Source organism: Stomoxys calcitrans, chromosome 1 (genome assembly GCF_963082655.1).
Source record: "Stomoxys calcitrans chromosome 1, idStoCalc2.1, whole genome shotgun sequence".
Lineage (NCBI taxonomy): Eukaryota > Metazoa > Arthropoda > Insecta > Diptera > Muscidae > Stomoxys > Stomoxys calcitrans.
The window spans coordinates 150,214,842-150,241,436 of record NC_081552.1 but is presented as its reverse complement, the minus strand read 5'-3'; the positions used below and the strand labels follow the sequence as shown (position 1 = coordinate 150,241,436).

At 39.4% G+C, this 26,595-nt stretch overlaps 1 protein-coding gene across 1 annotated transcript in view; it reads right to left on the bottom strand.

The window, feature by feature from the left end:
• Window positions 1-26,595, bottom strand: part of LOC106092275 (serine protease nudel) — a 54,304-nt gene that overhangs the window by 933 nt on the left and 26,776 nt on the right. The window contains exons 12-15 of the mRNA XM_059360744.1: window positions 21,488-21,963; window positions 21,253-21,411; window positions 10,509-10,641; window positions 1,097-1,204 (exon numbers count right to left, since the gene is read on the bottom strand). Coding sequence (XP_059216727.1) covers window positions 1,097-1,204; window positions 10,509-10,641; window positions 21,253-21,411; window positions 21,488-21,963 — 876 coding nt within the window. The remainder of the gene's footprint in view (window positions 1-1,096; window positions 1,205-10,508; window positions 10,642-21,252; window positions 21,412-21,487; window positions 21,964-26,595) is intronic.

Sequence of the window (26,595 nt, the reverse complement as noted above, 5' to 3'; positions counted from 1 at the left end):
GTGCCAAGTTCGGCCGGACTGAATCATATATATGCTCCACCATGGATCGCATTTGTCAAGCTTTTGCACGATTTATCTCAATAGATAGATAGGCAAGAAATAGGTAAGAAATGTTTACTGTAGCTGTTTAAGAAGTCAAATCCCTAATAGACTTATTCTAAATATAGTTGACATGAATCTTGTTGGTCATAGTTGAAGTCAATTTGCAAAATTTCAAGCAAATCAGGTTAGAATAGCGCATTCTAGGGGCTCAAGAAGTACATTCGGGAGATCGGTTTAAAATGGCATGCAAGTTAGAGATCATAGCAGAAATCATTTCAGCCAAATCGGATAAGAATTGCGGCCTCTAGGGGCTAAGGAAGTTATATCGATGGATCATTTTATATGAAGGCTGCATCCAAATCTGAACTGATATGGCCCATTTCCGAACGCCATTATTATTATTTCTTGGAGAATTTGTTTCAGGTTTGGAAACAGCTCGCAGTCACTGGGGGCCAAATCTGTTGAGCTGTGAGAAAACGCGGTAGACATTATGAACATGTCTTTCTCAAAGTCAAATGCTCTTGTATTATAAAACTAAATCGTTCCTATATCTTTAGAGCATGGGGTTATTTATATATATACAGGGTGGCTGATGAATATTGCTACAATGATGAATATTGCTACATTTTTTTTTCGGTGTATGGAATACATTTTTCTTTTATTCATGTTAAATTAAATTATTAAATTAATTATTAAATTATTATTAATTAAATTAATTAATTAATTAATTAAATTAATTATTAAATTATTATTATTAAATAGAAAAAAAAGTTATTACATTTTTTTTTGGTAGCGGCTTTCATCAGCCACCCTGTATATATATATATATATATATATATATATATATATATATATATATATATATATATATATATATATATATATATATATATATATATATATATATATATATATATATATATATATACATATATATATCTATATATATATATTTATACATGGACTTTACAGCCCATATGTTATGCACCATATATTCGTATATTATCAAGTACTGTTTATTTGCTAGACAAAAATAAACTGAAATTACACTTACGGTCCACACGGGTAACGATCTGTCGTACAGTTGCACAATACAGGACTCTCGTCACTTTTGTCCCAACAATTGCGTATGCCGTCACATATTTTTGAAGGGTCGGTTGCTCTGAAATTGGAAAGAGTTGTATTTTTGTAGTAAAATAAAGAATGTTTGAGTATGCATCTAGCAATACGGGAGCTTATTCTTCGAAATAAAGGCAACGGACGGCAGATGACCAATCTAAACTTGAAGACATCTACCGCATTGATGTTCAATCATCATCATGGCCGTCACTATAGGTCACTGTTATTGATGGGAAAAATGCCCTGCAGTGGTGTAGAGCCTAAATAAGTTGATAGGTCTAAGGATTCAAGTAACGAGTTCAACAGAAGATGTAAAGACATTGAGTAAGAGAAGATTATAGAAAATCTGCTGTGTATGTGTCCCTTACTGGTAAAATGAAAAAGTTCCACTTTGAGTTCTTTTTTCTTTAAGCACTTGTCTAAATTAGCATATGTGAACATTAGCAAGTTTTTGAGAAATTTAAAGCGATATGAATGGTTCAACGTTAGAAACTAGAAGGTATACATCTTCTCCAATTTCTGTTGTATCACAATAGGCAAACATTTTTAACCTTATTTTAATATATTTCCCAATCCATAAGACATCTGCCAACGAGTGGATATTGGTAAAATATGCTAAAAGCTAAAATATTTAACACTAGAATGACGAACCGGTCATTTTGACCCATTTGATATCGTCCGCTGATGATATTTCTTGGTCGAAATTGAAATCGCGATACGGATAGCCAGTCAAGTAAAATTCTCCTAGCAACAAAACACTTTTGCTGACTTTAAAATGTTTTTTGCTATGCTGTTCTTTGAATAGAAAGCATTTAACAATGGTCTAAAGCTGGACAATATCCTGCAATGGAACCTCAATAAGGCCGAAAAAAGAAAGCTCAAACAGCCATTTTTCGGAGATAACTATGTGTTATACCTAGATTGACTTATCGGTCATTGTATTAAATTGGACCACTGATCGCCAAATTTTATCAAAATACTACTGAAACCGAATTTGCAGAGGAATATGGGAAGCTTTTGATCAAATGGAAGCACATTTTCATTCCAAGTGACGGTATTTCTTCGAATAAGAAAACTCTAAACTTTTCTTGGGATATATTTCATTTTTCTATATGAAATGAGAAACTTTAGTACGCCTACTTTTATTTACGAATTCTAACTGAATTTGCCCCGGTCCGCTGCGCCCTCAAATATTTGGACATACATTTTAATGTCATATTTGTAATCTACTCCAATATACAGGGTGGCTGATGAATATTGCTACAATGATGAATATTGCTACATTTTTTTTTCGGTGTATGGAATACATTTTTCTTTTATTCATGTTAAATTAAATTATTAAATTAATTATTAAATTATTATTAATTAAATTAATTAATTAATTAATTAAATTAATTATTAAATTATTATTATTAAATAGAAAAAAAGTTATTACATTTTTTTTTGGTAGCGGCTTTCATCAGCCACCCTGTACATTTCATTTGAATCCTATATAGTCTTGATTGGGTAATTTTCCCATTTGGGTGGTTTATGGGGGTGGGACGGCCCCCATTATTTGGACCTCATTTTTAATGTCATATTTGTACTCTACTCCATTCGAGCTCAATATTGACATGATCGTAGAATATGCCTATTTGGGTAGTTTTGAGGTCGGAGTGGCCTCCTTGATATTTGGACCTATTTTTCAATACCACATTCGTCGTACTCTACTCCCAAATACCTTTCATTTGAGTCCCATATTGTCCCGATCAGTCAACTATTGATTTTGGGTGCCATTACGGAACCATACGGAACAAATTCATTAACAAACTCATAGTTAAAAAAAATATTTGAAGTTGTCAGCTCCCGACCGACACGGGATAACTATGAGCACAACACAGGTTGGAACTTTGAGCTCCGACTTGTGTGGTATCCATCGTTATCACGGGAAACTTAGCTGAAAGCTACCGGGCGCGTCCACAGGTTGCGGATGGTGGAAAGCTCTGTTTTTATGAGGAGTAGCTGCAAATGCGGCCGCGGGCAGTCTCAGTGAGGAGTCAGGTGGCACTGGCTCTTAACTAAATACTGAGTGCCAATGATATTCGAGATGACAAGGCGAGTTATTGGCTCCTTCAAATAACCAATGGCCAACATCAACGTCTGTTCCCAGATTAGGGGAGAGCGTCGGATCTTGGAGCAAGCGGCTCGCCACAACGAGGGATACATGTGCAATCCCACAAAATCCATGCGGTTGGGGCGCTGGGTCAGTAACCCGAGAGAAACTATGAGAAACAACGAAATAGTAAAAACGGACCCACCAACGTTGCCGACCCACGCAAATGAAAAAGGACCATGATTTGCGGATCTGCACCTGGCATATCCTCACTCTTTATAGAAAAGGTGCAGTATACGCACCGGTGGATGTATTGGAGAAGTACAAGGCAGATATTACCGCCTTACAGGAAGTGCGATGGACTGGGAATGGCGTCACTACAGCACCAAACGGTGACGAACTGTACTATAGCTGCCATAACACCAGGCATGAATTTGGCTGTGGATCTATGGTTAGTCGGAGACTGAAACACCTTGTCTCCAGCATAAAAGCATAAAATCCAAATTCTTCAACATCAGCCTTATTTGTGCCCATGCCCCGATGGAAGACAAAGACGAGCAGACCAAGGATATTTTCTACGAGCGCCTAGAGAGAGAATATGACCGCTGCACCGTCCGTGATATTAAAATCGTTCTGGGTGATTTTAATGTGAGAAAATAGGGAAGGAAGACATTTTTGGTACAACAGTCGGAAAGTTTAGCCTCCACGAGATAACGTCCAGTAATGAGTTGAGGCTGATAGATTTCGCCGCGGCAAAAAACATGGTAGTTAGTAGCACCAGATTTCAACATAGAAATATTCACAAAGCCACATGGCTGTCACCCGATCAAAACACGAGAAACCAAATTGATCACGTTGTGATAGATGGAAGGCATTCATCCAGCGTGTTAGATGTACGATCGATCCGTGGAGTGAATATAGATTCGGATCAATACCTTGTTGCAGGTAAAAGGTTCGCACCCGTTTGAACATGGCGAGGAAGGTACGATCTGACACTGCACGGAAGCTGGACATTGAAAAGCTGCAAACACAACAGGTGGCAGCGCCATACTCCACTCGTCTAACCCATCTGCTTCATAAAAGCACTCCTTGTTCCGATGATATAATGGCACAGTGGCAAACTATTGCCCACTCCATGGAAAATGCCGCGAAATTCGTACTTGAGTACCGGAAGCCTCCTCCAAGTAACGCATGGTACGACCAACGGGGTCGAGATGCTCTGCAATCAGTAGATGAAGGATAGATATTGGGAGAAAAGGAGAGAGGAGAAACGTCTATTCCGCAGAAAGAAAAAACAAATGGAAAGACGTGAGTGTGAGCGAATTGAGATGTACAGAAGCTAGAATGAAGGCCGGAAATTCTATCAAAGAATTAAACATCGAACAGATGGCTTTGGTGCAGGCACATTCTCCTGCAGAGACAAAGAAGGGAATCTGGTAACTGACAACATGCTGAGGATATGGAAAGAAAATTTTACCCAACTGCTAGTGTCCGACGTTGGCGGCGAAGAGGATACCGCAGAACCAATCAATGATGATGGTATAGAATGTTTACCTCCTAGTCAGCATGAGGTCCAAGTAGCAGTGACCCGACTAAAGAATAACAAGGCAGCAGGAGCCGACCGCTGAACTATTTAGGGCCGGAGGCAACACGCTGATGAGGCGGATGCTACTTTGGACTAAGTAAACAGTTTAGAAACGAGGCCACTTCTCGACAAGACACTGATACTACCCATGTTGTTATATGGTTCTTTTAACAGAGCACGTCGTAAAAAAAGCGGAAGTTTATTGGAATGTGTATTACACACACGGCTCAAGGAATACAATAATATTACCAGAGCGGCAAAACGTGCCTCCTGAAAGCTTTTCTGCGACCAGGTCGATAGCGTTAATGACGCTGCCAAGATAAAAAAGTTTCTCTTAAAAACCCATGTCCAAACTGAAACTTTAGTAGACGACATGGGAGTGAGAGCAGAGACAACGGAGGACATCTTGAGGCTTTTGATGAAACCCATTTCCACAGGATACGACGGGACTCACGGAGACACCGGAATCTTGGAATAATGCATTGATCGAAGGTTTATAATAACGGAATTTATGGTGAAGGAATCCTTGAGGAGCTTCAAACCATTTAAGTCACCCGGACCTGATGGGATATTTCCGGCGTTACTACAGAATGAGGCAGACTATCTGGCGCCTCGTTTGGCCAAAACTTTCACAGCGTGCATAGGACTTCCATATACTCCGAAAGCCTGGCAGGAGGCAAGGATGGTGTTTATACTTATGCCCGGCAAGGCAAGCACGATGTTATAATACTTCTAAGGGGTAAGGATCCGAACGAGCATTGCAGAAGGGCCGAAAGGGTTTTGCATATGGCATATGACTGGGCTAGACCCAGAGGTCTCAATGTTAACCCAGAGAAGACTGAAATATGCCTGTTCACGAGGAAGACGAAGGTGGGCCAATTTAACGCACCACGTTTCCTCAATAAGACGATTATGTTATCTGACAAGGTCAAATACTTAGGTGTGATCTTGGACAGGAAACTGAATTGGAAGTGTCACATTCAGGAGCGTACTGAGAAAGCTCACAGATGTTGGGCACTATGTAGACGGGCCGTTGGCTCGAAATGGGGCCTGAATCCGAGGATAGTCCACTGGCTCTACAGGAGCGTGATTAGACCAATACTTACTTAAGCCTCAGTAATTTGGAGAACTGCTATGGAGAAAAAGTGCAACACAAGGACCATACAACAGGTTCAGAGAACATGTTGTCTTGGCATAGGGGGAGCGATGAGGACCAAGCCAACTAGGTCACTGGAGACTATTCTAGATATCCGACCCATTGACATACAAATTAAGTGTGAGTAGCCACTGCGGCTATGAGACTTAATGCGACTGGAGAATGGATTGAGGATGGAAGCAGCTCATACCATCGCGGTATAATCGAGGCGACGATAGAAAACCTGGAAGGAAGGGAAGATGTTTCCGGTCGGATACCAAAAATGAACCTTGAAGTCGAGTGCGAGGCACTGCCGCCATCGGCACAGTCTTCGATTGACAGAACCCTAGTATTGCCACCTGGAAGATCATATTACACGGATGGATCAAAGCTAGACCATAATACGGTCCTGCAGGCGGAGATCCGGGCGATCACGAAATGCGTGAAGTCATGTGGTGCTAACGTCGAGTCGAGTGTGAACATCTTTACCGACAGTAAAGTTGCCATAAGGGCAATAACAACCAGGACGGTAAGGTCACGAACTAGTCTTGCAGTGTAAGAAGGAGATTAACGTCTTCTCTGAGGATGGCAAAATCCGCATCGTTTGGGTACCGGGCCATAACGGAACAAGGGGAAATGAAAGGGCAGACGATTTGGCGGTGAAGGCCAGAAACTGCCGTCAATAAACTTGGTTAACCCGAAGCCTTTCGGGACGACGCAGTCCGAGTTAAGGGAGTGGGCGACGAATGCGCATGCAACATTGTGAAACAGCGAAACGGTCGGTAGGACAACGAAAATCCTATGGGGGGGATCCAGATCGTGAGAAGACGAGGCTATTACTGAAAGGAAGCAAGAAGGAGGTCAGTATAGCAATTGGTATCATAACAGGACACATAGGACTACGAGCTCACTTATGTAAAATCAGTGCGGCAAGTGATAGCATGTGGGCATGGGGGGAAGATGATGAGACGTTGAAGCATTTTCTTTGTCACTGCCCGGCTTTCGCATCTAACAGATACCAGCACTTAGGTGGGGACAAAATGCCAGACATAAACCAACTTAGGGGAGTGTTATTGAAAACAATTAAGGATATTGTAAGTAGCACGGAATTCCTAACTTAACATGTTCTTTTTAGAGGTTACTTCATAGTTTTTAGAGCGCACAACAAGCCGATTACTGGCTTAGGTGTATGTCCATAGTGGCATGGGGCGGATTAATATCTGCACCCTTTTTTCAACCTAACCTATATGATTCTGAAGCAGGGGTACTTGTGAAAGCAGATGAGGCAGTGCTTGGAGTATTTGAGAGAAGGATTCTCCGTAAAATATATGGACCCGTTTGCGTTAATGGAGAATATAGGTGACGTATGAACCACGAGCTGTATGACGACGTCAGCATAGTTACACGCATCAAAATACAACGGCTGCGTTGGCTAGGTCATGTTGTCAGAATAAATGAAGAAGCTCCAGCAAAGAGGTCTTTTGAAGGCAAACACTGTGGTACACGCAAACCGGGAAGACTGAAAGCCCAATGGAAAGATCAAGTGGTGGGAGACACTTCGAAACTTAATGTCAGAGATTTTAGAATGAGCGCAGACGTTCGAGGCATTTGGAACGCAATTCTACGTTCGGCTAGTCGAACAAATGTTATTTCATAGCCAATTAATGTAAAGTAAGTAAAGTTGCCAGCCAAAAATTTAAACGGTCATTTTGACCCGTTTGGTTTAACTAGGTATATAAGAAATCTTGGTCTTTCTTTAAATTTGTTAGGGTTTGGCTTACGAAAATATTCCATTTGAAGATTTTTTCAAAAAAAAACTTGTAAAATCGTGCTAAGTTCAGTTTTGCTAAGTACCCTCTACTATTGATCGCATTTGTCAAATTCTTTGCCTCGCCTTTTCTCTTTATAGTGGGGACTGAAAAAGTAAAATCGTTTTATTTAGGAGCTTTATCAGATAATAGAGCGAGTCAGATCATATGAAAAATATGAAGGGATTCTAGTGTACCAATTCTGTTATGTTGAAGCCCATGAAAAACGAAAATACCTTTAATTTTTCTGGAAAATACCTTTTCATTCAGTAAAAAAAAAACAGTATGATCCTTATAAAAGAATTATACAATATTTTGTGGCTTGGGTTTTTATGGGTCGAATAGGTATATGTTATGGGTTAAATGTGTAAAAGCTACAAAGGTACCAAGCATTCAGTGTAAAAAGACTGTCATTTTAAGCCTTTTACCTGTTGCTTTTAATGATCCTATAATATAAATGATATAAATGAAGTCAAAAATTTGTCATTTTGTGCGGCCTTGGTTGTTATGGGTTAAACAGGTAAACGTTAATGGGTTAAATAGGTGAAGAATATTACGGAACCGAACTTGTGGCTCCGAAACTGATACATTATAATCTCTGTAAGTGAACAATAAACATTGGATTGATTTTGGTGCAAAAAATGAAGTAATAAAAAGTCTTATTAATAAAATTTATCAAAGACCGAGAATCATCAAATTACATAAAAATGTGTAGTAAAAGAAACACATATATACGACATACAATAGATGTGTCGGCAAAGAAGCATATTATTTCTCTTTATGAAGAATATTTTAATCGTCCCTTAGTATATGAAAAATGGTAATATCATCGGTTTTCTATTGAATTGCCGTTTCTTGAACCGGTTCAAGAGCATATCATTTCAAATTAAGGCAACATATTAAATATACAAATGTTGATAGTGTAATAAAGACGTAAGGAAAATGACGCTGTTCCGAAAGTCATTAACGGAGTATCACCAGATTTAACTGACTTTGAACCATTTCCAAGCAATGTTATAATCTCTGAATCAGATTTGCCCCTTCTGAAGGAGAAATTATAAAACAACGTTTTATATCCCAAGGGGAATTTCATGATCTCGTTCGGGATTTAGAATTATCGATAAGACAAACGAAACTTCTAGGTTCCAGACTTAAGCAAACGAACTATTTGTAAGAAAATGTAAATATTACATTTCGCAGCACCGAGAAAGTAGTTTGTTTGGATCACTTTTCAACGAAAGCACTGAAAATAGTAATTTGGCCTACTGCAACGATGTGAACGTATTGTACGTACGTATTGAATGAAAAGGAACGTATTGTTGTAACCACTTGGATAAGGCCATATTCCAGAAGATTGACGATTATTTATTGACGGTTCAACAAAAAATAAGATAAACATTTTTATATATGTATATTTTCTGAAAGCAGCGCTTTGAATAATGATGGATCACTTCTTTCGGTACCATTGGCATACGCTACAAACATCAAAAGTTTATACGACAGTATGTCCCTAATACTAAATGCTATAAGATATACTACACATAAGGGGCTAATTGTGGCTGGTTCTAAAAGTACTAACAATTTTGAACGGCTTGCAAGGTGGTAGCACAAAGTATTCTTGCTATTTTTGTGAATGGGACAGCCGAGACTCTTCTATACATTACATACAAAGAGACTAGAAACTGCGTTCAACAGATATAAATGGTGAACTAATAGTATAAATATCCCATTAGTCAATCCAAAAGACATAATTTTGACTTCGTTGCATATAAAATTGGGCTTAATAAAGCAATTCGTGAAAGCAAAGCAACAGGTATCTTTATTGGTCCTCAAATACTGCAATTGATAAAATATGACAAATTCATAAAACAAATGAAACTTGGAGAAAAAATAGTTTCTTTTTTCTTGGAAACACAAAAAGTGAAAATCATGAGCAGATTGTAAACAACATGCTGTCGGCTTACCATGCAATGGGTTGCAAAATGCCAATAAAATTACAATATCTGTATGCTCATTTGGGAAGATTTCCATTAAGTTTAGGACAATTGAGTGATGAGCTAGGTGAAAGATTTCTCCAGGAAATATCTTAGATTAAACAACGGTATATAGGAAAAAAATTAAAATCAGTATGCTTTCTAAATACGCAATACTTACAGTGAAGTTTATAAAAAACACAGAAATACAAAATATTTTTAAATAAAAAACCAAAAAGTTAAGACACTAAAAATTGCATAAATCAACTATTTTTTACCAATTTTATTGTTATTACCCATTTTGGGAAGCTTACTTAATTTTAAACAGAATAGAGACCGAGGAAATTGTGGTTTTGTGTTTTTTTTTTAATATTTCAATATGCCTTTTAGATACCGGTGTGACCAACAAAAGAAGGTAAGAGTCATAAAAATCCATTGTGAATCAAAAAAGTTATGCCATTTTTTAAACCGAAAATCTACGAAAACGTGTTCTCTCAAAATTTAGCATTATAAAATCACTCAACGAAGTGACCCAGAAAAATTTAAGGTATTTTCGTTTTCCATGGACTCCAACAAAACAGAATTGTAATTGAAGATCACAAAGCCCAAAATACCAACCGTCAAATGGGGACCATATTGAATCACTTAGTCAAATGGGGCACCATATTGAATCATTTAGTTGGCATTTCAATATTTTAGGGCATAACTGGTTCAGTTAAAGTTAAAATGGTTTGTTTCCTTTTTCCATACTTACCTTAGATAAGTGAAACACGAGCATATTGTAGGTTCATCGGTAAGATCTTCGCAGTCGGCAATATGGTCACAAAACTTTGTTTTCGGTATGCATTTGTCTGAAGATCGACATTTCATCTCCGATGGTCCACAGGCTAAAACAAAAAGAAAATAGAAACGTTGCTTCAAATAACTAAAAGTACACACAAACTAATGCAAATTGCAAATTTTGACCATGAACATTCCACTATGTACATGCAAACTAAAATAGGGCAAAGTCGTTCTTTTGAAATTCTACACCAACTAAGGTTTAAATGAGATACACCGAACAAACACTGTGCAGTAAGAAGGTAGACCTGGACGCAGCGGCGTAGAGTATGAATGCGAAGGTGTGGACGCAGACACAATGAAGATGATATGGATAATCACCTCGAAGTAATGCGAAAGCGGTTCCGAGGTGGAATTGATTCACAGGGGTGACACAGGGTAGGTTTTTAGCCGGTGCCGTTGATAACAAAGTCCGGCATAAGACGATAGACGTACCCGTCGCATGCGTAAAGGGGTTTCCCATACTGACCCACAAAAAAAGTAAAATAATTTAATATAAGTCGGTTAAAAAATGTATGGAATCTTTACACATAAAAACTAAAAAGTGCTTACTACGGCTACATGGAAAAAATGTTCTCAATTTTCTCTCTATACACACAGAAAAGAGATTCGTTGCCTCAACCAAGTTTTTTGCAAACCGAATGCTGATGGTTCCACATACTACGAATGTTCATCAACAGTTCGGTTGCGACAACCAATGTTGAAATTGAGGTTATTGCCTTATTTTTGTTATTAGTACTAAAAATAGTACTATATGGAAGAGTTAAAATAACAGACTATTGACATATTTTTTATTTATGTATGAATGTTTCTTTATTTGAAAAATCCCAAATGTAAAAATGCTAAAAGATCATAGATTTAAACACGTATATTTTCTACAATAAACAGAAAAATATACATCTAGAATCTGCAAATTGCTTCCACGTGCATAGGAGCTATTGTAACTAACTATGGACAACGCGAACTTGGTGAAATAGCTGCATCACTGTCAACACCCTACAGCTGAACGATGCAGCGCGCGAATTGAAATTCTGACTTATAAAACTTATACGTAGTATAACTATATAAGTCCATACGAGACATTTACTTTTTCACCAATAAATACTGCCTTACTTAGCACCGATTAGAAATAACACTAACGACATTCCGAAAGCAAATGACAATAACACATTCGGTTAAAGTAACTGATTGGTTCCAGTACTAAGTAAAACAGAAATTTTATGCATATGACTGAAATCGTAGTTGTGTTAACTCTTTGTTTGTGATCCGTTAGGAATTTTCAATTAATAATTAGTTGATACAACAACTAGAGACAACAAAACTATTTTATGCCAATGATTGTTGACACAACCAAAAGACGATTATGAATATCTTCATTTAATGATCTCAATAGTATAAATATTAAGTTAACTACTGAACTAAGAAAATGACCGATCACTGATGCTGACAATTACAAATTATTTACTATTATCATCAATTTGTACCTATAATCGGATTCCAACCAATGATTTCTCTGGGTGTAGATGTTCAATATTTCAACTTCTTAAGAAAACATTTTCTTTGGAGTGTTGGCAAAATCCTGGCTTATCATGGTCTTCCTTCATCTCAAATGTGGACACAAACCTCTACGCAACGAGTTCACCTGTAGAACTATAAAATTATGGGTTGGTGCGCTGGGTGAGTAGCTTATTGCCCGATAAACTTGAAAAAATACTTAAAAAAACGAAGAAGATTAAAAACGGCATGAGCTGTGGATTTGTGGATAGTCGGAGACTGAAACACTTTGTCTCCAGGCTTACTCCAGTGGATGCGATGCTAGCTACAATCCGCATAAAGACCAAATTCATCAACATCACCCATATTTCCGACTATGCCCCTATGGGGGGGATACCATAGCGCAGAGGTTAGTATGTCCGCCTTTGAAGCTAAACGCCTGGGCTTTGAACCTGGCGAAAACATCAGAAACCATTTTCAGCGGTGGTTATCGCCTCCTAATTCTGGCGATATTTGTGAGTTACTTTGCCATGTAAAAACTTCTCTCCAAAGAGGTGTCGCACTACGTTTGGTCTCGTCTATAAAAAGGAGGCCATTTTGCCCCTTTGGAAGACAAGACAACTAACAGACCAAAGATATTTTCTACAAGCGTCTAGAAACTGGAAATAACCGCTGTCCGCTTCTGGGAGATATTAATACGTAATAGGGAAGAAAAATATGTTTGGTCTAACAGTCGCAAAATGTAGCCTACACGAAGAAACATTCGACAATGGATTGAGTCTTATGGACTTCGCCCCGCCAAGCATGTTAGATAGCAGCAGCAGATTCCAACATCGAAGGATTCCCACGACCACATGGCTGGGACCCGATCGAAACACGAGAAACCAAATAGATCATGTTGTCATAGATGGAAGGTATTCAACCAGCGCACAGTGGGATAGAATCGAAAAAAAATAGTAGAAAATATTCCATTTGAGAATGGATAAAGTTGGTAACCTCGGTATTTCGAAAAATTGTTCGGGGTGCCATTCTTCATTTACACACTCATTCATTTTGCATATTCGTTCCCTATTCACTACAAAAATAGGGGAAAGATTACTATTTTCTAAAAACGTAAACTTAAATTGAAAAAATTGTAATAAAACATGAATAAAGATATCTAAATCGTTTTTTCTGAGTTTTACAGATAAAATATTCCTTAAAAAACCAAAAATAAACACTTATCAAAATACCTTACATACCCATATCGCCAAAATAGTTCCGGCATTTTTTAGTAAATTTTCTGTCGAGCAAATATCTTTTTCAAACTTAAGTTTTTTCAATAAAGACTTATCAGTAAAAATACTTTTTTTGACCAAAAAATGCAGAAAATACACTTTTTTATCCCATACTGTATAACTGTTAACTGAATTATCGGATGTTGATGCATACTGCAGCATAGTCATTGTATATTTTATCACTAATCCAAATCATACATCAAAATGCAAATCAAACCACAAATGCTTTCGTAAATCGCAAACTACGAAGCCAGTCTCAGCCTAAATTTCAAAAAACAATTCGAATATACCCAAAACCAGTAGAGATTTATTTCTATCCAGCCTAATTTGGAAATCGGACCACAAATGAAGATTTGGCAGCCCGAACAATTTTTTTGGAATTCTTATGTTACCAACTTTAGGGCCATCGAACCACCTAAGACCGTTCCCAAATGACATTGTTTTTAATTTTTTTTATTTTATCCCACTGTGCAGCGGTTAGATGTACGATCGATACGGATCCGGATCATTACCGTGTTGCAACCAAGATTCCCACTAACCTTAGTGTGGCGAGAAGTGTACGATCTAACACTACACGGACTCTGGACGTCGGAAAGCTGCAAACGCAACAGGTGACAACGACATACTTCACTCTGCTGACCCGATTGCTTGAAGAAAGCACCCTCTGTCCTCTATGGAAAAAGCCGCAACATCCGTACTTGGGTATCAAAAGCCTCCCCCAAGGAACCCATGGTACGACCAAGAGTGTCAAAAAGCCACTGAAACCAAGAATGCGAAATACAGAATGTGTGGCACGAAGTCAGAACGAGGTTCACGTAGCAGTAACTCGGCTGAAAACATAATAAGGCAACAGGGTCCTATGGGTTGCCGGCTGAACTGTTTAAGACCGGAGGTGACACACCGATAATGCGTATGCACCAGCTCGACTGCACAATCTGACTAGAAGACCGCAAATCCGATGATTGTAACATCAGCAGCTATGTCCCGTACACAAGAAAGGAGATAAGACGGTATGTGCCAACTACAGAGGAAGAAGTCACTGAAATAATTGGGCCCTATCAATGGAGCTTTAGGGTTGGTATTCTATTCTGCTTAAGGAATAGTCGATGAAATATTTAATTGTTTCGCAAACGGTATAAGACAGCAATCAAATGGTTTTGTTTCCTTACCAAAACAAGTTTCTTATCTGCACTTATTGTTTTCTCCATTTAACTTATGTTTTCGCAAATAAATGAAGAAAAACGAACCATTGAAACCAATAAAACATACAAAGATAAGTAAGGCCGAAGTCGACCTTTTGATACCCTTCACCATATTGGGTATGCTTGCTGAATCCTCGAAACAAATTTCGGCCAAAATTCGTATTTATTATAGGAGTAATGGACGAAATCGTTGTGCAAAATTTTGAGAAGATCAATTGATAGGTTAAAAATTACCACATTATTGTGAAATTAGTCAAAATCGGACGAAAATATTGTATATATATGAGCTGTACCCACATCTGAACCGATTTCGGCCAAAACCCACACGTTTTGTAGTTGTCGCAAAAGAAAGCGAACAAGCTAGTTTCTAAGATGATCGGGTGATAAATGCGCTTGCAAAGGCTTTAGAAGTGAAAATAAGGCAATTCAAATTGATGGGAGCTATATATAAATCTGAACTGATTTCGAGCAAATTTCTTTGATATTGTCGAGTAAAGCGTAGTAAAAAATGTTGCAAAGATTGGTCAATAAATGGGCTTGAAGTGGCTCTAGAAGTGAAAAATCGGACGATGTATATATATATTTTATATATAAAAATCATTTTGTGTTTGTTTGTATGTTTGTGTGTTCCTTATAGACTCAGAAACGGCAAAACCGTTTTTCTTGAAATTTTCACAGATGGTGCATAACTCCGTGGTAAAAATAGGGTACTACATTTTTTGATATTTGAGGGGGGCGGACCCTCCCCCTTACCCTAATTTTCAGAAACGCCAGATCTCGGAGATGGGTGGTGCGATTTAAGCGAAATTTTGTGTGCTCTCATATAGTACCCTAAAAATAAAAATTTGGTATCCAAATTTCGGATGGGGTACCTAGGGGGGCTGCCCCACCCTAAAACCTACCAAACATATATTTAGACCAATCACGACAATATGCGACTCAAATAAAAGGTATTTAAGATAAGAAAACGTATCTCATATCCAATTGTCGGACCAAGTGCTAGAGGGGCCACCTCAAGCCCTAAAACACCCCTAAATCGGACATATTTACCGACCATGTCAATGTGGAGCTTAAATGAAAGGCATTGGGGAATAGAGCAAGAGTTGATACCCATTTTCGGGACCAATATTCTGGGGTCTACTCCTTTCCGAAAATAACCCACAAACAGCAATTTTTAAGTGACCATCGCAATATTTGGGAGTAGAATACGAATTTGATATCCAAATGTAGAACCATGTATTTACCCCTTTCCCAAAACACCCCAAAAGGGAAAAAATTATTATATATATATATATATATATATATATATATATATATATATATATATATATATATATATATATATATATATATATATATATATATATTACAGCTATATCTACATCCGAACCGATTTCTATGAAATTCATCAATAATATCAAGATTTATACGAGAATCCCTCATGCAAAATTTCGTGAGAATCAGATTACAAATTACGTTATAAATTGCAATTCAGTCCACATCGGACTAACATTTGGGAGCTATATCCAAATCTGACTCGATTTTTCCAATTTCAATAATCTTCGTCTCTAGGCAAAGAAAAAAATCTGTGCCAAATTTACAGACGATCAGAGGAAAATTGCTTGATTTGTACACAAATTAACATGGACAGACAGATCGGATCAGAAAGTGACTCTGAGTCGGTCGGTATACTTATCAATGGGTCTACCACTCTTCCTTCTGGCTGTTACAAACAAATTCACTAAGTTATAATACTCTGTACCATAATAGTGGTGTAGGGTATAATGATGCCGGTACTGGTTTTAAGTGTTGCCACTTTCATTGTTTTTGTCATTTTCCAGAGCAGAGTACTACTTTTTGGTCTAGTTTTAGCCAATGTTTTGCAAACGCTTTTTTATATGAAGCTTCACAGCATTCCGCCTGGAAAGCTGAACAGAATACTCAGCTATAAAATTGGTTGCTCCACTATAGACCAGATATTTACACTGCGTCGCATCCTGGAATAGACCCGAGGAGGATAAATCAACACGCCTTCGACAGCCCTATAAGCTCAAAGGCATTTCCAGCTATGTCAGAGTTTGGTATCCCTGCAAAACTGAAACGACTTTGCAAAATTATGCTTGCTGAAATACGAGCCTCAGTTAAAACAGGAAAAACCTTTCCGAACAGTTCAATACCAAACGAGGTTTCGGACAGGGAGACAGCCTCTAGTGTGATCTCTTTAATATCCTGCTGGAGAAGATTATACGGGATGCAATTGTGAATAGGCATGACACACTACACTAATTGCGAGAGAACTCATGCTACTCGCCTATGCCGATGACATCGATATTATGGGTCGGTCACTGGAAAAAGCAATTGCAGCCTTTGAATGTATCGAAAGCATCGAATCAACGAAAGTGGGTCTGACATTTAATGTAGACAAGACAATGTGGAAGGTGTCAACTACCACAAAGCCCTGTACACCAAAGCAGATAAAAATGAAGAAAATTGGGAACTACAACTTTGAGATTTTCAGCAAGTTTATCTACATCGGCACCGCCTTGAACGAAACAAATGACACCAATTTTGAAATAAAACGAAGGATAATATTAGTTAACAAATACTACTACGGATTGAACATGCAGATCAGACACAAAGTCACCTCTCGACAGACGAACCTCACATTATACAAGACACTGATACTACCCGTGCTCCGAATCATGGGTACTTGCGAAAGCAGATGAAATAGTACTTAGAGTGTTTGAGAGAAAATTTCTTTGTAAAATATATGGAACATTCCGTGTTAATGGAGAATATAGGCGTCGTATGCACCGCAAGCTGTAGTTATATACATTAGAATACAATGGTTGCGAAAATGTTGTCAAAATAAATTAAGAAGCTCCAGCGATGAAGTCTTTTTGAAGGGGAAGACCAAAACTCCGTGGCGAGACGAAGTGGAGGAAGCCATCTGAAGATTGTAAAAGAATTGAGATTTAAAAGTAGTCTATGAAGTAAAATGAGAGGCAGTCAACGATCGAAGTTCGAAACGAATATCTAAATCAGAAATGATTTCTTAGGATTGCTTATCGTCTGACCAAAACTAACAATAAGCTCGTTGATTCCAAAAACTATGCAGCAACAGCGAGACACATGAACACGGTTAGATCGATGCCGAAAGTGAGTCTGAGTCAATGGATACAACAAATGCTCTTAGTTATAATACCCTGTACACTCATGACGCGAATGTCGAGTTTTACGCAGATACCTGCCATCACGGCCCAAACCTGCGAGGCCCAAGGCCCAAGGGTGAATACAATGCGTCTACCAACGCCCCCACATGTGGTAACCCACACATGAGTACCAATTTGATCCCACGTATTTGGACGTGTTCACCTCCTTGGTTAGGAGCGGAGCACTACCTAAAACTCCTTCCGATCGATGGGTCACGGCACGCGGTTGAAAACGCAACTCCACGCCGAGCTTATGCTCTACCCGCGATTTGGGTACAAACCACAGCCACCACGTTGCTCCCCACTGGGGCCTCACCATTGTCAGGCTGGAACCAAAGTTCCAGGGGCTCCTGACACCCGTGGTACCAGATTAAAGTCTCCCGTCAGACTTCGTAGCCTTAAAAGACTACTACCAGTTGAACCCCAAACAGTTCCGGACTGGTCACCTGAATGGGAGAAAATCACCCTACGCCGACCTCAGCCAGCATACAAAAGTATGCATCAAACATACAGCCAGACAATATACACAAAACACAAACAGGACACGGCAGCCCTCACGGGCTACGCCACATAAATCAGCAACAACATGGGACTTTACAATCAACGCGGCCACCCTCACGGGTGACCGATCACAACCACAACAGCTAAGGGAATCAACAATGGGCAAACACCGGTGCATCAACATGGGCAAGGCAGGTGCCAGGCCATGCCATGCGCAGCACCAAATCACACAGTCGCGCCAGCACAGCAACACCTCGTTATGGATAACTAGCGTGCATTCATACCTCCACTAAGTCTAGTCCGCCTCCTAAGAAATACTTCCCGGGAAAAGGTGGCCAGCCTTGCAACAGTCGTCTCGTCCTCAAGGGCCCTAGTGAAATCCCACACCGCCTCGCTAATCCCCATCGCGCCTAAATCTCTAATGTCTGCATAGTACGGGCATTCTGTCAGTACGTGCCTCCAGTCCTCACGTCTCCCACAGTCGCACAAATCAGTCGCGGACAGGTTCCTCTGATGCAAAAATGCATTAAAGGAACCATGTCCCGTCAGTATGAAGCCCAGACTTAGGCCGAAGCCAAAGCCCGGGCGGTCTCGTACGAACGTCGCGTCACGAATGAATTCGTAAGTCACCCGACCATTGTCACTGTTCGTCCATCTAGTCCTTTACCTATCATCAAGACGCTCCAAAAGGAGTGTCTTGAGCCGCCTAATATCCCCATCTGCAAGCTCCGAAGCGGTGAGCCAATCCTCACGCACTAATGGAATTCTCTTTTTCACACTATACAGAACGGCCATGTAACTCACGAGTAAGTCAAGCGGGGGCGCGCCAAGCAATACCTGTAGTGCATCTGTCGAAACAGTCCTGCACACAGGCAAGCAAGCCAGCATTGCCACCCTCTGACAAGAGAGGATCTTCTTCCGTCCTAAGACAGTCGCAGCAATTCCGTGCCATACAGGCGCTCCATAAGTTGCACAAGCAACAAATAGACCACCATATATGGACCGAACAGCGCGACGACTAAGACCCCAATCACTTCTCAGAACGCGCTTAACCATGCCGGCTACTCCAGTCATCTTCTCCTTCACCCGATCCAAATGGACCAGGAAACCCATTCTCTCCGAAACAGTCACTCCCAGATATTTGACGAGCGCTACGTTCCTGATGCTAGCTCTACCAGATCGAATCGTGGGTGAACGATTCCGCGACAAGATGCCCTTGAGCAACATTGTCACGGTTTTGTCCTCCGCGACGTCAACACCAACAGGATCGCTCCATTCGCGCACAATGCCCATGGCAAGCTCACCACGAGTTTCCAGAGCAAGTCTGGAATCTCCTTCAACCAAGATGAGCAGGTCATCCGCATATGCGCTGATTTTGAAGGACTCAGCGAGACGTCCCAGCAGGGGATCCATCATGAGGTTCCATATATATGGAGCACAGATGCCCTGAGGGCAGCCACGCTGAATATCCTTACAAACCGTATCGCTAGCACCAACCACGCAAGCTCTTCTATCACAGAAGTAACTACGCCAGAGAGAAAGTTCCCGACAACCTATTTCGCCTAATCTCGTGAGTACACTACGTCATGAAAGGTAATCAAACGCGCCTTTGAAATCGACAAATATGCCAAGGACATATTTGGAGCTCGATTCTCTCACACAGTTCTGCACGTGGATCCAGGCATTCACAGTGCTCTTTTCCTCCCGAAAGCCGAACTGGTACGGAGAAGTACCCTCCTCTCCTCCCCAAATCTTGTCACCATTATCCTCTCCAATACTTTTGCAAGCACGGGGAGGATACTGATGCCCCGATACGATCTTGGATTGCTCCTCAATCGATCGGGCGATTTTAGAAGGACTACGACTCTAGCACATTTCCACGTACGAGGGAAATAACCTGCTTCGACACATCGTGTGAGGATCAACTCGACATGGTCAGGTATAGCCTTCCAGATGCTTTTACACATCTGTACAGTCATACCGTCCATGCCAGGTGACCTCCCGCTTCTAAGCCGGCAGACACTGTCCACTATCTCGACCCTTTCCAGACTTGGAGGAGGCACGATCATCTCCACACTGGGAGCCTCTTCGTGCTCATCCGCATCGGGAAAGAACGTTCCCATTAATACCCTAGCACACTCGTTCCAAGAAGTCAACACGTTGTCACCCACTCTAAAACCGCCCAGGTCACCCTGACTAGAACCCTGTTGCCCACCGCGCCGGCACACGCGGTATACCTTGCCCCATGGATCATCTCTGTTGTCCTGTACAAATCTCCTAAAATGATCTTCCTTGCTCCTAATCAACAGTTGCTTGTACGTCCTCAAATTGCTAAGGTAGTCGTTTCGGCGTGAGACAAGATCCTCAGCATTGGAACTTCTGGCTCTTTGGAATCGCTTCCTCAGACGCCTGACGTTCCGCCGCATTGTCTCCAGCTCACGGGTCCACCACTTGACCTTACTTGGTTTCGCCTTTCGACGTCTGCCAAGGAGCGCATCATTCACCGCGCTCATCCACTCGTCTACCTTAGCAATTTGGTCATCTATAGTCAGTGCCCTAAAGTTATCTAAAGACAATGCTGATGCAGTCTCCCTAAAACTTTCCACATACAAGTCCCAGTTCACGTCTCGATCTTTCCAGCACCTGGATCGTTCAGTCGTAACCCGAGTCCGTCGATCCCTGGAAGTGACCATAATCTCAATCGGATTATGGTCACTTGAGCCCCATTCGTCACAAACCCTCCACCTAAACTGGTAAGCAGTAAATGCCGCCCCATTTGCAGCCGTAACGTCAATGTCGCTAACGCCTGAAGGCCCATCGCAGCAACAGTGAGGCACATGGACACGGTTAGATCGATGCCGAAAGTGAGTCTGAGTCAATGGATACAACAAATGCTCTTAGTTATAATACCCTGTACACCCATGACGGCTGAAGAGCATTTAAGAAGCATAAATTCATAATTATTTACTTACCACTTCTCAGGAGTTTGCATTTATCCGGATGTTCATCGCTGCCATCGTGGCAATCAGATTTTCCATCGCAAATCTGGGTGGAGTTTAGACACAGACCCAATGGACATCTGTGAGTCGAACAGAAAGGCTCTTCAAACGGAAACTTACATTGAGAATTATCTGGAATTATTTTGGTACAACATGTAGTTGTACATTTCTTCAAACTTTTCAATAGCCAAGGGTGGCTTCAACTCACCGATTACATCCTGAATGCCTTTGTAGGCATCTTCTAATGTCCTTATAGAGAAACTTTGCTTAAAACTGTAACAGTTTGTGTTGTTGTAGGAAAACATCGCATTGGGGTACCAACCAGAGTCGTTATTACGGCAGACAGATATGCCTTGATCGATGGGCTCAATGCCACTTGCATTGGCTTGCCTGCTGCCAAATTGGGAACAACTCGTAAATACGGAAATTGCCTGATTTTCAGTAGCATCTTCATTATCGCGTAGAACAATCTCCTCCGAGACGTTGATCAGATCTTCGGAACTAACCTCAGACTCTCGTAAGAGCTTTACAGAAGGCATTTTCTCAATCAAACGATAACATGACATAGATTTCGCGCGGCAGATGTCAGCATCTTTTTCCTCTGCCAAAGAAACCGTCTTAATGCGACCACTCTCGTTTTCGTGTAGGACAGCAATGCATTCTTGTTTTTCGTTGAGAAAAGGTCTGAAAAAAGAACCAAGTAAAATCAGTTTAAATACTCCGACAGCACTACAGTGGACGACCGTGAAATCCGCGATTTCTAATATAGCTCAATGATAAAGGACCTTCTTTTTATGCCGATTCCGAACGGATTGCCGCTAAGCTACACCACTTCGAACACAGAAAAAATGTCACAAAAATTCTTTCAATTAAAAATGTAATGTAAAATCTGTTAAATCAATCATTTTTTAATTGAATCCGGATTTTTTTCAATTACGATCGTAATTGAAATTAATTGATTTTTTTTCATTACAATTGTGATTGAATTTTTGAATCTGAACTTTTACATACACAAATATGATTGAAACTTTTATTTCCTTGAAGTAAACAATAACGAGCTAAACCACTTACTTTTTTGGCAGTAAGTTCTTTCAGTCATTATTTAATTAAATTAGAAACATTTTTAGACTCAACAGCACTGTTATGACACCGTTTTTGCAAAAGCCTAGCTGCTCGAAATTTTGTTAAATACTTTCTATATATAAATGGAAGATAAAACTCCAGCAAAAACAATCTTTCGACAGTCTTTTAAAATTTCTAGACGCAATGCTAATCTGAATTATGATCAAAATATGCATATTAATAGCATAACAGCTTCTTAAGCATGTTTTTTACATTTGTCAATTAAATTTTTAATTGATTCAATTAAAAAAGTAAATTGGATATTTCGGAAATTACAATCATGTCTTTAATTGGATCAATTTAAAATTTCAATCATTTTTTTTATTGAATATGGAATTTTTTAATTGAAATTTTTTCAATCGCTTATTGCAAAAACTGTGGTTGATATTATCATTTTCATGATTGAAGCAGTTTCAATCAAAAATTTAATTGGATCAATTAATTTCGTGATTGAAACCGATATTTATTTTTTTTCTGTGTAGAGAAGTTTTAACATGACTAAGTTCCTTATTAATGTCGCCAGCATTAGTAAGGAGATAACCACCGCTGAAAGATTTTTCCGATGTTCATGATGGGATTTCGGCGTCAAAGGCGGAAATACTAACCTCTGCTCCAAGGTGATCCCCTAACTTTTAATACCAATGTGTTACAGACATCTGTGTACCAAACGGTGTTACCAACATCTTGACCCGTTTACTTAATGAAGTTGTTACTTTGCTCGTTGGCGTAATTCTGTTTTTAAAATGAAAGCATGAATGAAAATATTCATATAAATTAAAAGCAATGTATTTCCTCCTATGAGGAAATGTGCCCATAAATCTCGCTGCTTTCACTTGTGGCGAAGGTTCTGGAAGCAATGATACTGACGTTATTAAACGAACATATTCGTTTAGCCTTTTAGCATCACGACTTACGAAAGACTTATATTCATAGTTTATCCAAAATCTGGACACTCTGGACCACAGACCGATGCTACAGAACAACTAGGAGTATACCCTCTTGAATACCATTAAATGGTAGATAAGAATTTGTCGAATGAAAGGTTGTCGAATCAACCACAGGGGGAGTATTATACCAATACTTTTCAATTATTATCGTTATAGTTTCCCGGCACTACCGAATGGAGTCAAAAAGTTGTCACATACCGATGATTGCGCAAGCCTTGCATAAGGCTTAAGGGTTTACCAGGCAACAATAAACAACATCCTTGCTGGGAGGGAACTAGTGCTGTCCCTATCGAAATCGTTAGCGACCCTATTAACCGATTTAAAAAAGTGACCTATAAAACACCAGACATAGGAGCAAATGACAGAAAAATGCATAACATACAGTACCCGAAATAGTTATGAGTATATAGTACCCGAAGTTGTAAGGAGTATACTTCGACAGTCATCGGAAATAGAGTTCGGAGCAAGAACTAGGTACTCAAAGTATTTGCAAGTTCTTCTAAAAGCGTCAAGCAGCACACTATTGCTGACAGACAAAGCAATGGGGAGTTTTATTTTGCATTGCGCGGTATCTCGCTGGACGTCACTTTAAAGTTTCACAAGAATTACAGCTCGCTAAATACTCGCATTGTCATATCGAGTATGACAGGCACTCCGTATTTAAGCAAGACGCGATGCCGCCCGGCCTCTCACTGAGACTCGATACCGTGATACCGTGATTTTCCGCGACCGCAGTTGCAGTTGATGAATACCCCTCATATTGAAGGTTGTAGTCGATACCGTGATGTTCCGCGACTGCAGTTGCAGTTGATGAACACCCCTCATATTGAAGGTTGTAGTTCCAACATGTGTGGTGCTTAACTTTATGCCGTGCCGTGAAGAAGGGAGTCGAGTTGTTTGGCATTTGTTTTTAACATTTGAAAGCTGGAAAAGCATTAGCCAGACATTGATTTCGCATTCGTACTCCAGATAATGCAAGATCTGGTCAACTGGCCAATTGGTTATAAGTTGATACGCATCTGTCCCTGACACACTCAGAAACAAGTTTGCTGAAAATATCAAACACTGTCTGCTGATAGTATTAGTGTCATTGTAGCAGTAGTTCTGCTATTACAGCACTCTGTACTGCAATATCAGAGTAGCAGGCTTACTGCTGAAAAGACTGTTGTTTGCTGAAAATAGCTGCTGCTTAATTATGAAGGGAATGTTAGAAGAAAAAATAGAACACATATGTAAATGTGTGTCTCTATATACATTTCACAACCTTTTTTCTTTAAGGTTAAATACAAAAGGCCAACCATGCCAGTCATGTGCCCATTAGTAGAGCAATAACAAAAAAATGCGATCGAGCTCAACCACAGTTCGAAATATATACCAATGGATGGATCAGGTAGCTTCTTTACAGTAATATTCCACAAATTAAAATTATATTTTCCAACAAAATTTTCAAAACAAAATATCTAAAAAATGCCAAAATTAATCAAAACAAGTAACAAGCTACCATAAAAAGTAGCATACAAATCATTGCTTCAGCAGACTTGTGTGCTCAAAGCAGCAGATTTTGTTAGTTGAAATAGCAGTAAGAAATGTTTGCTAATACAGCAGACCTATGTTTGCTGAAACAACAGTTATATCTGCTTTCCCATTATCAGCAGACAAAAACTGCTGTTTTAGCAAACATTTTTGCTGTTTTGAACAACAAATTTGGTTGAGTGCAAACCTTCTTACCTCAGTGATAGGAAAACGTAAAGATCAGAGGATGCGGAATTCTTTTTGCACACAAGCACTTCAATGCTTCTCTCGAAACTTTGAATATGTTTTGAACAACGGACATCACATTGTATCTTAATTCCCAGAACATCAAGACCATCTTATTGATCAATATGCATACCGCCGATAGATAATGAATGATCGTAATTGGTCTTTGAATCTGTGAATCTTTTTTATGACAAAAAAGCAGTAAATGTAACGTGTATTAAAACCTACTCTGTTCAGTCGATCCCACTCTAAAATGGCCAGTAAGTCCCGTCATTCGCGTTATGTCGTCAATTTTTGAAGAAGAGGCCTATGACCAAATGCAATGACAGATTAGGTTTAAAGTCTATTTCTATTACTAATTCCCCTCTATTTAAACTCGTATAGCGCGATCTCGAAGAAAGAAGAAAATATAAATCAAAGGAAGTCTTTAAGCAAACCAAAATCAACTTGCTTTGATAAAATTACACCGTGCTTTGATAAAATGTCTTAGAAATATTTAGAGCTCTCGCCAGACTGGTGGATGAAGCGTCTTCAACATTGCAACAAAAAGGCCATCAGGCCTCTTTGGTGATCAACTGAATGCTCGCAACTTTCTTAAACGATGGGAATACTCAAATATAGTTAGAAAGGATGAGCAGGTTGTATTGTGGACGAACAAGCGCCAAAGAAATGTTATGCAGGGCAAATGTTAATATACCATCCGGTCTCCATTTAAAAAATGAACTCATGTATAGAATTTGGCGTATATGAAAAGTTGTCATCTGCCCCGCATAATTCAAATTTCACATAGAGAAATGGTTAAGTATTTTCTATATTTCAGATTGCCAACAAACCACTGACTTCGATACTAGTTGTTTTCACGTTTAACCATAGACAAAGGAAATCTATTGACTCATAACAACTTGTTCAAGTAAGCTCTAACAGATGGGAGAGATGTCAAATTCTCAGTCGTTTATGAGTGAGTGCGCAAGAAACCCGTTCGACATGGAACGGAGACCTTTTTGGTTATTAATTAACATTTTGAGTTTCAAAGTCTAAGCCTTTCCCTTGTCTATGGTCAAACTGGCCTTGTCATATCTGAGTATGAAATTTCAGAAATCTGCCCACTTCCGCAAAGAACGTACCAAATAGTACCAATAATAACAACACTATTTTTTACCAATTTGGTATTACTTTTTCAAAACGTTTTGATGCCAATTTGGACAGTTTTGGTCTATCGGTAAAAGAAATAAAAATACTTTTGTTTTATACGTTTTAGTTCGGGTTTCAAAAAAAATTTCAAGTCATCAAATATATGCTGTCAAGAGTTACCTGTGGCACAAATTTCAAATCTGTAGCTCTGTCTGTAAAAATGTACTATTTCGTACGTTTACGTACCTAAATTTACCAATTTCAAAAAATCTTCTAGTCGCCCAATATAAAATGCTAAGGTGTAGCTGTATCCTAATTTTAAGAGCTTAAGCTCAATCCGTAAAGAAATTACCATTTT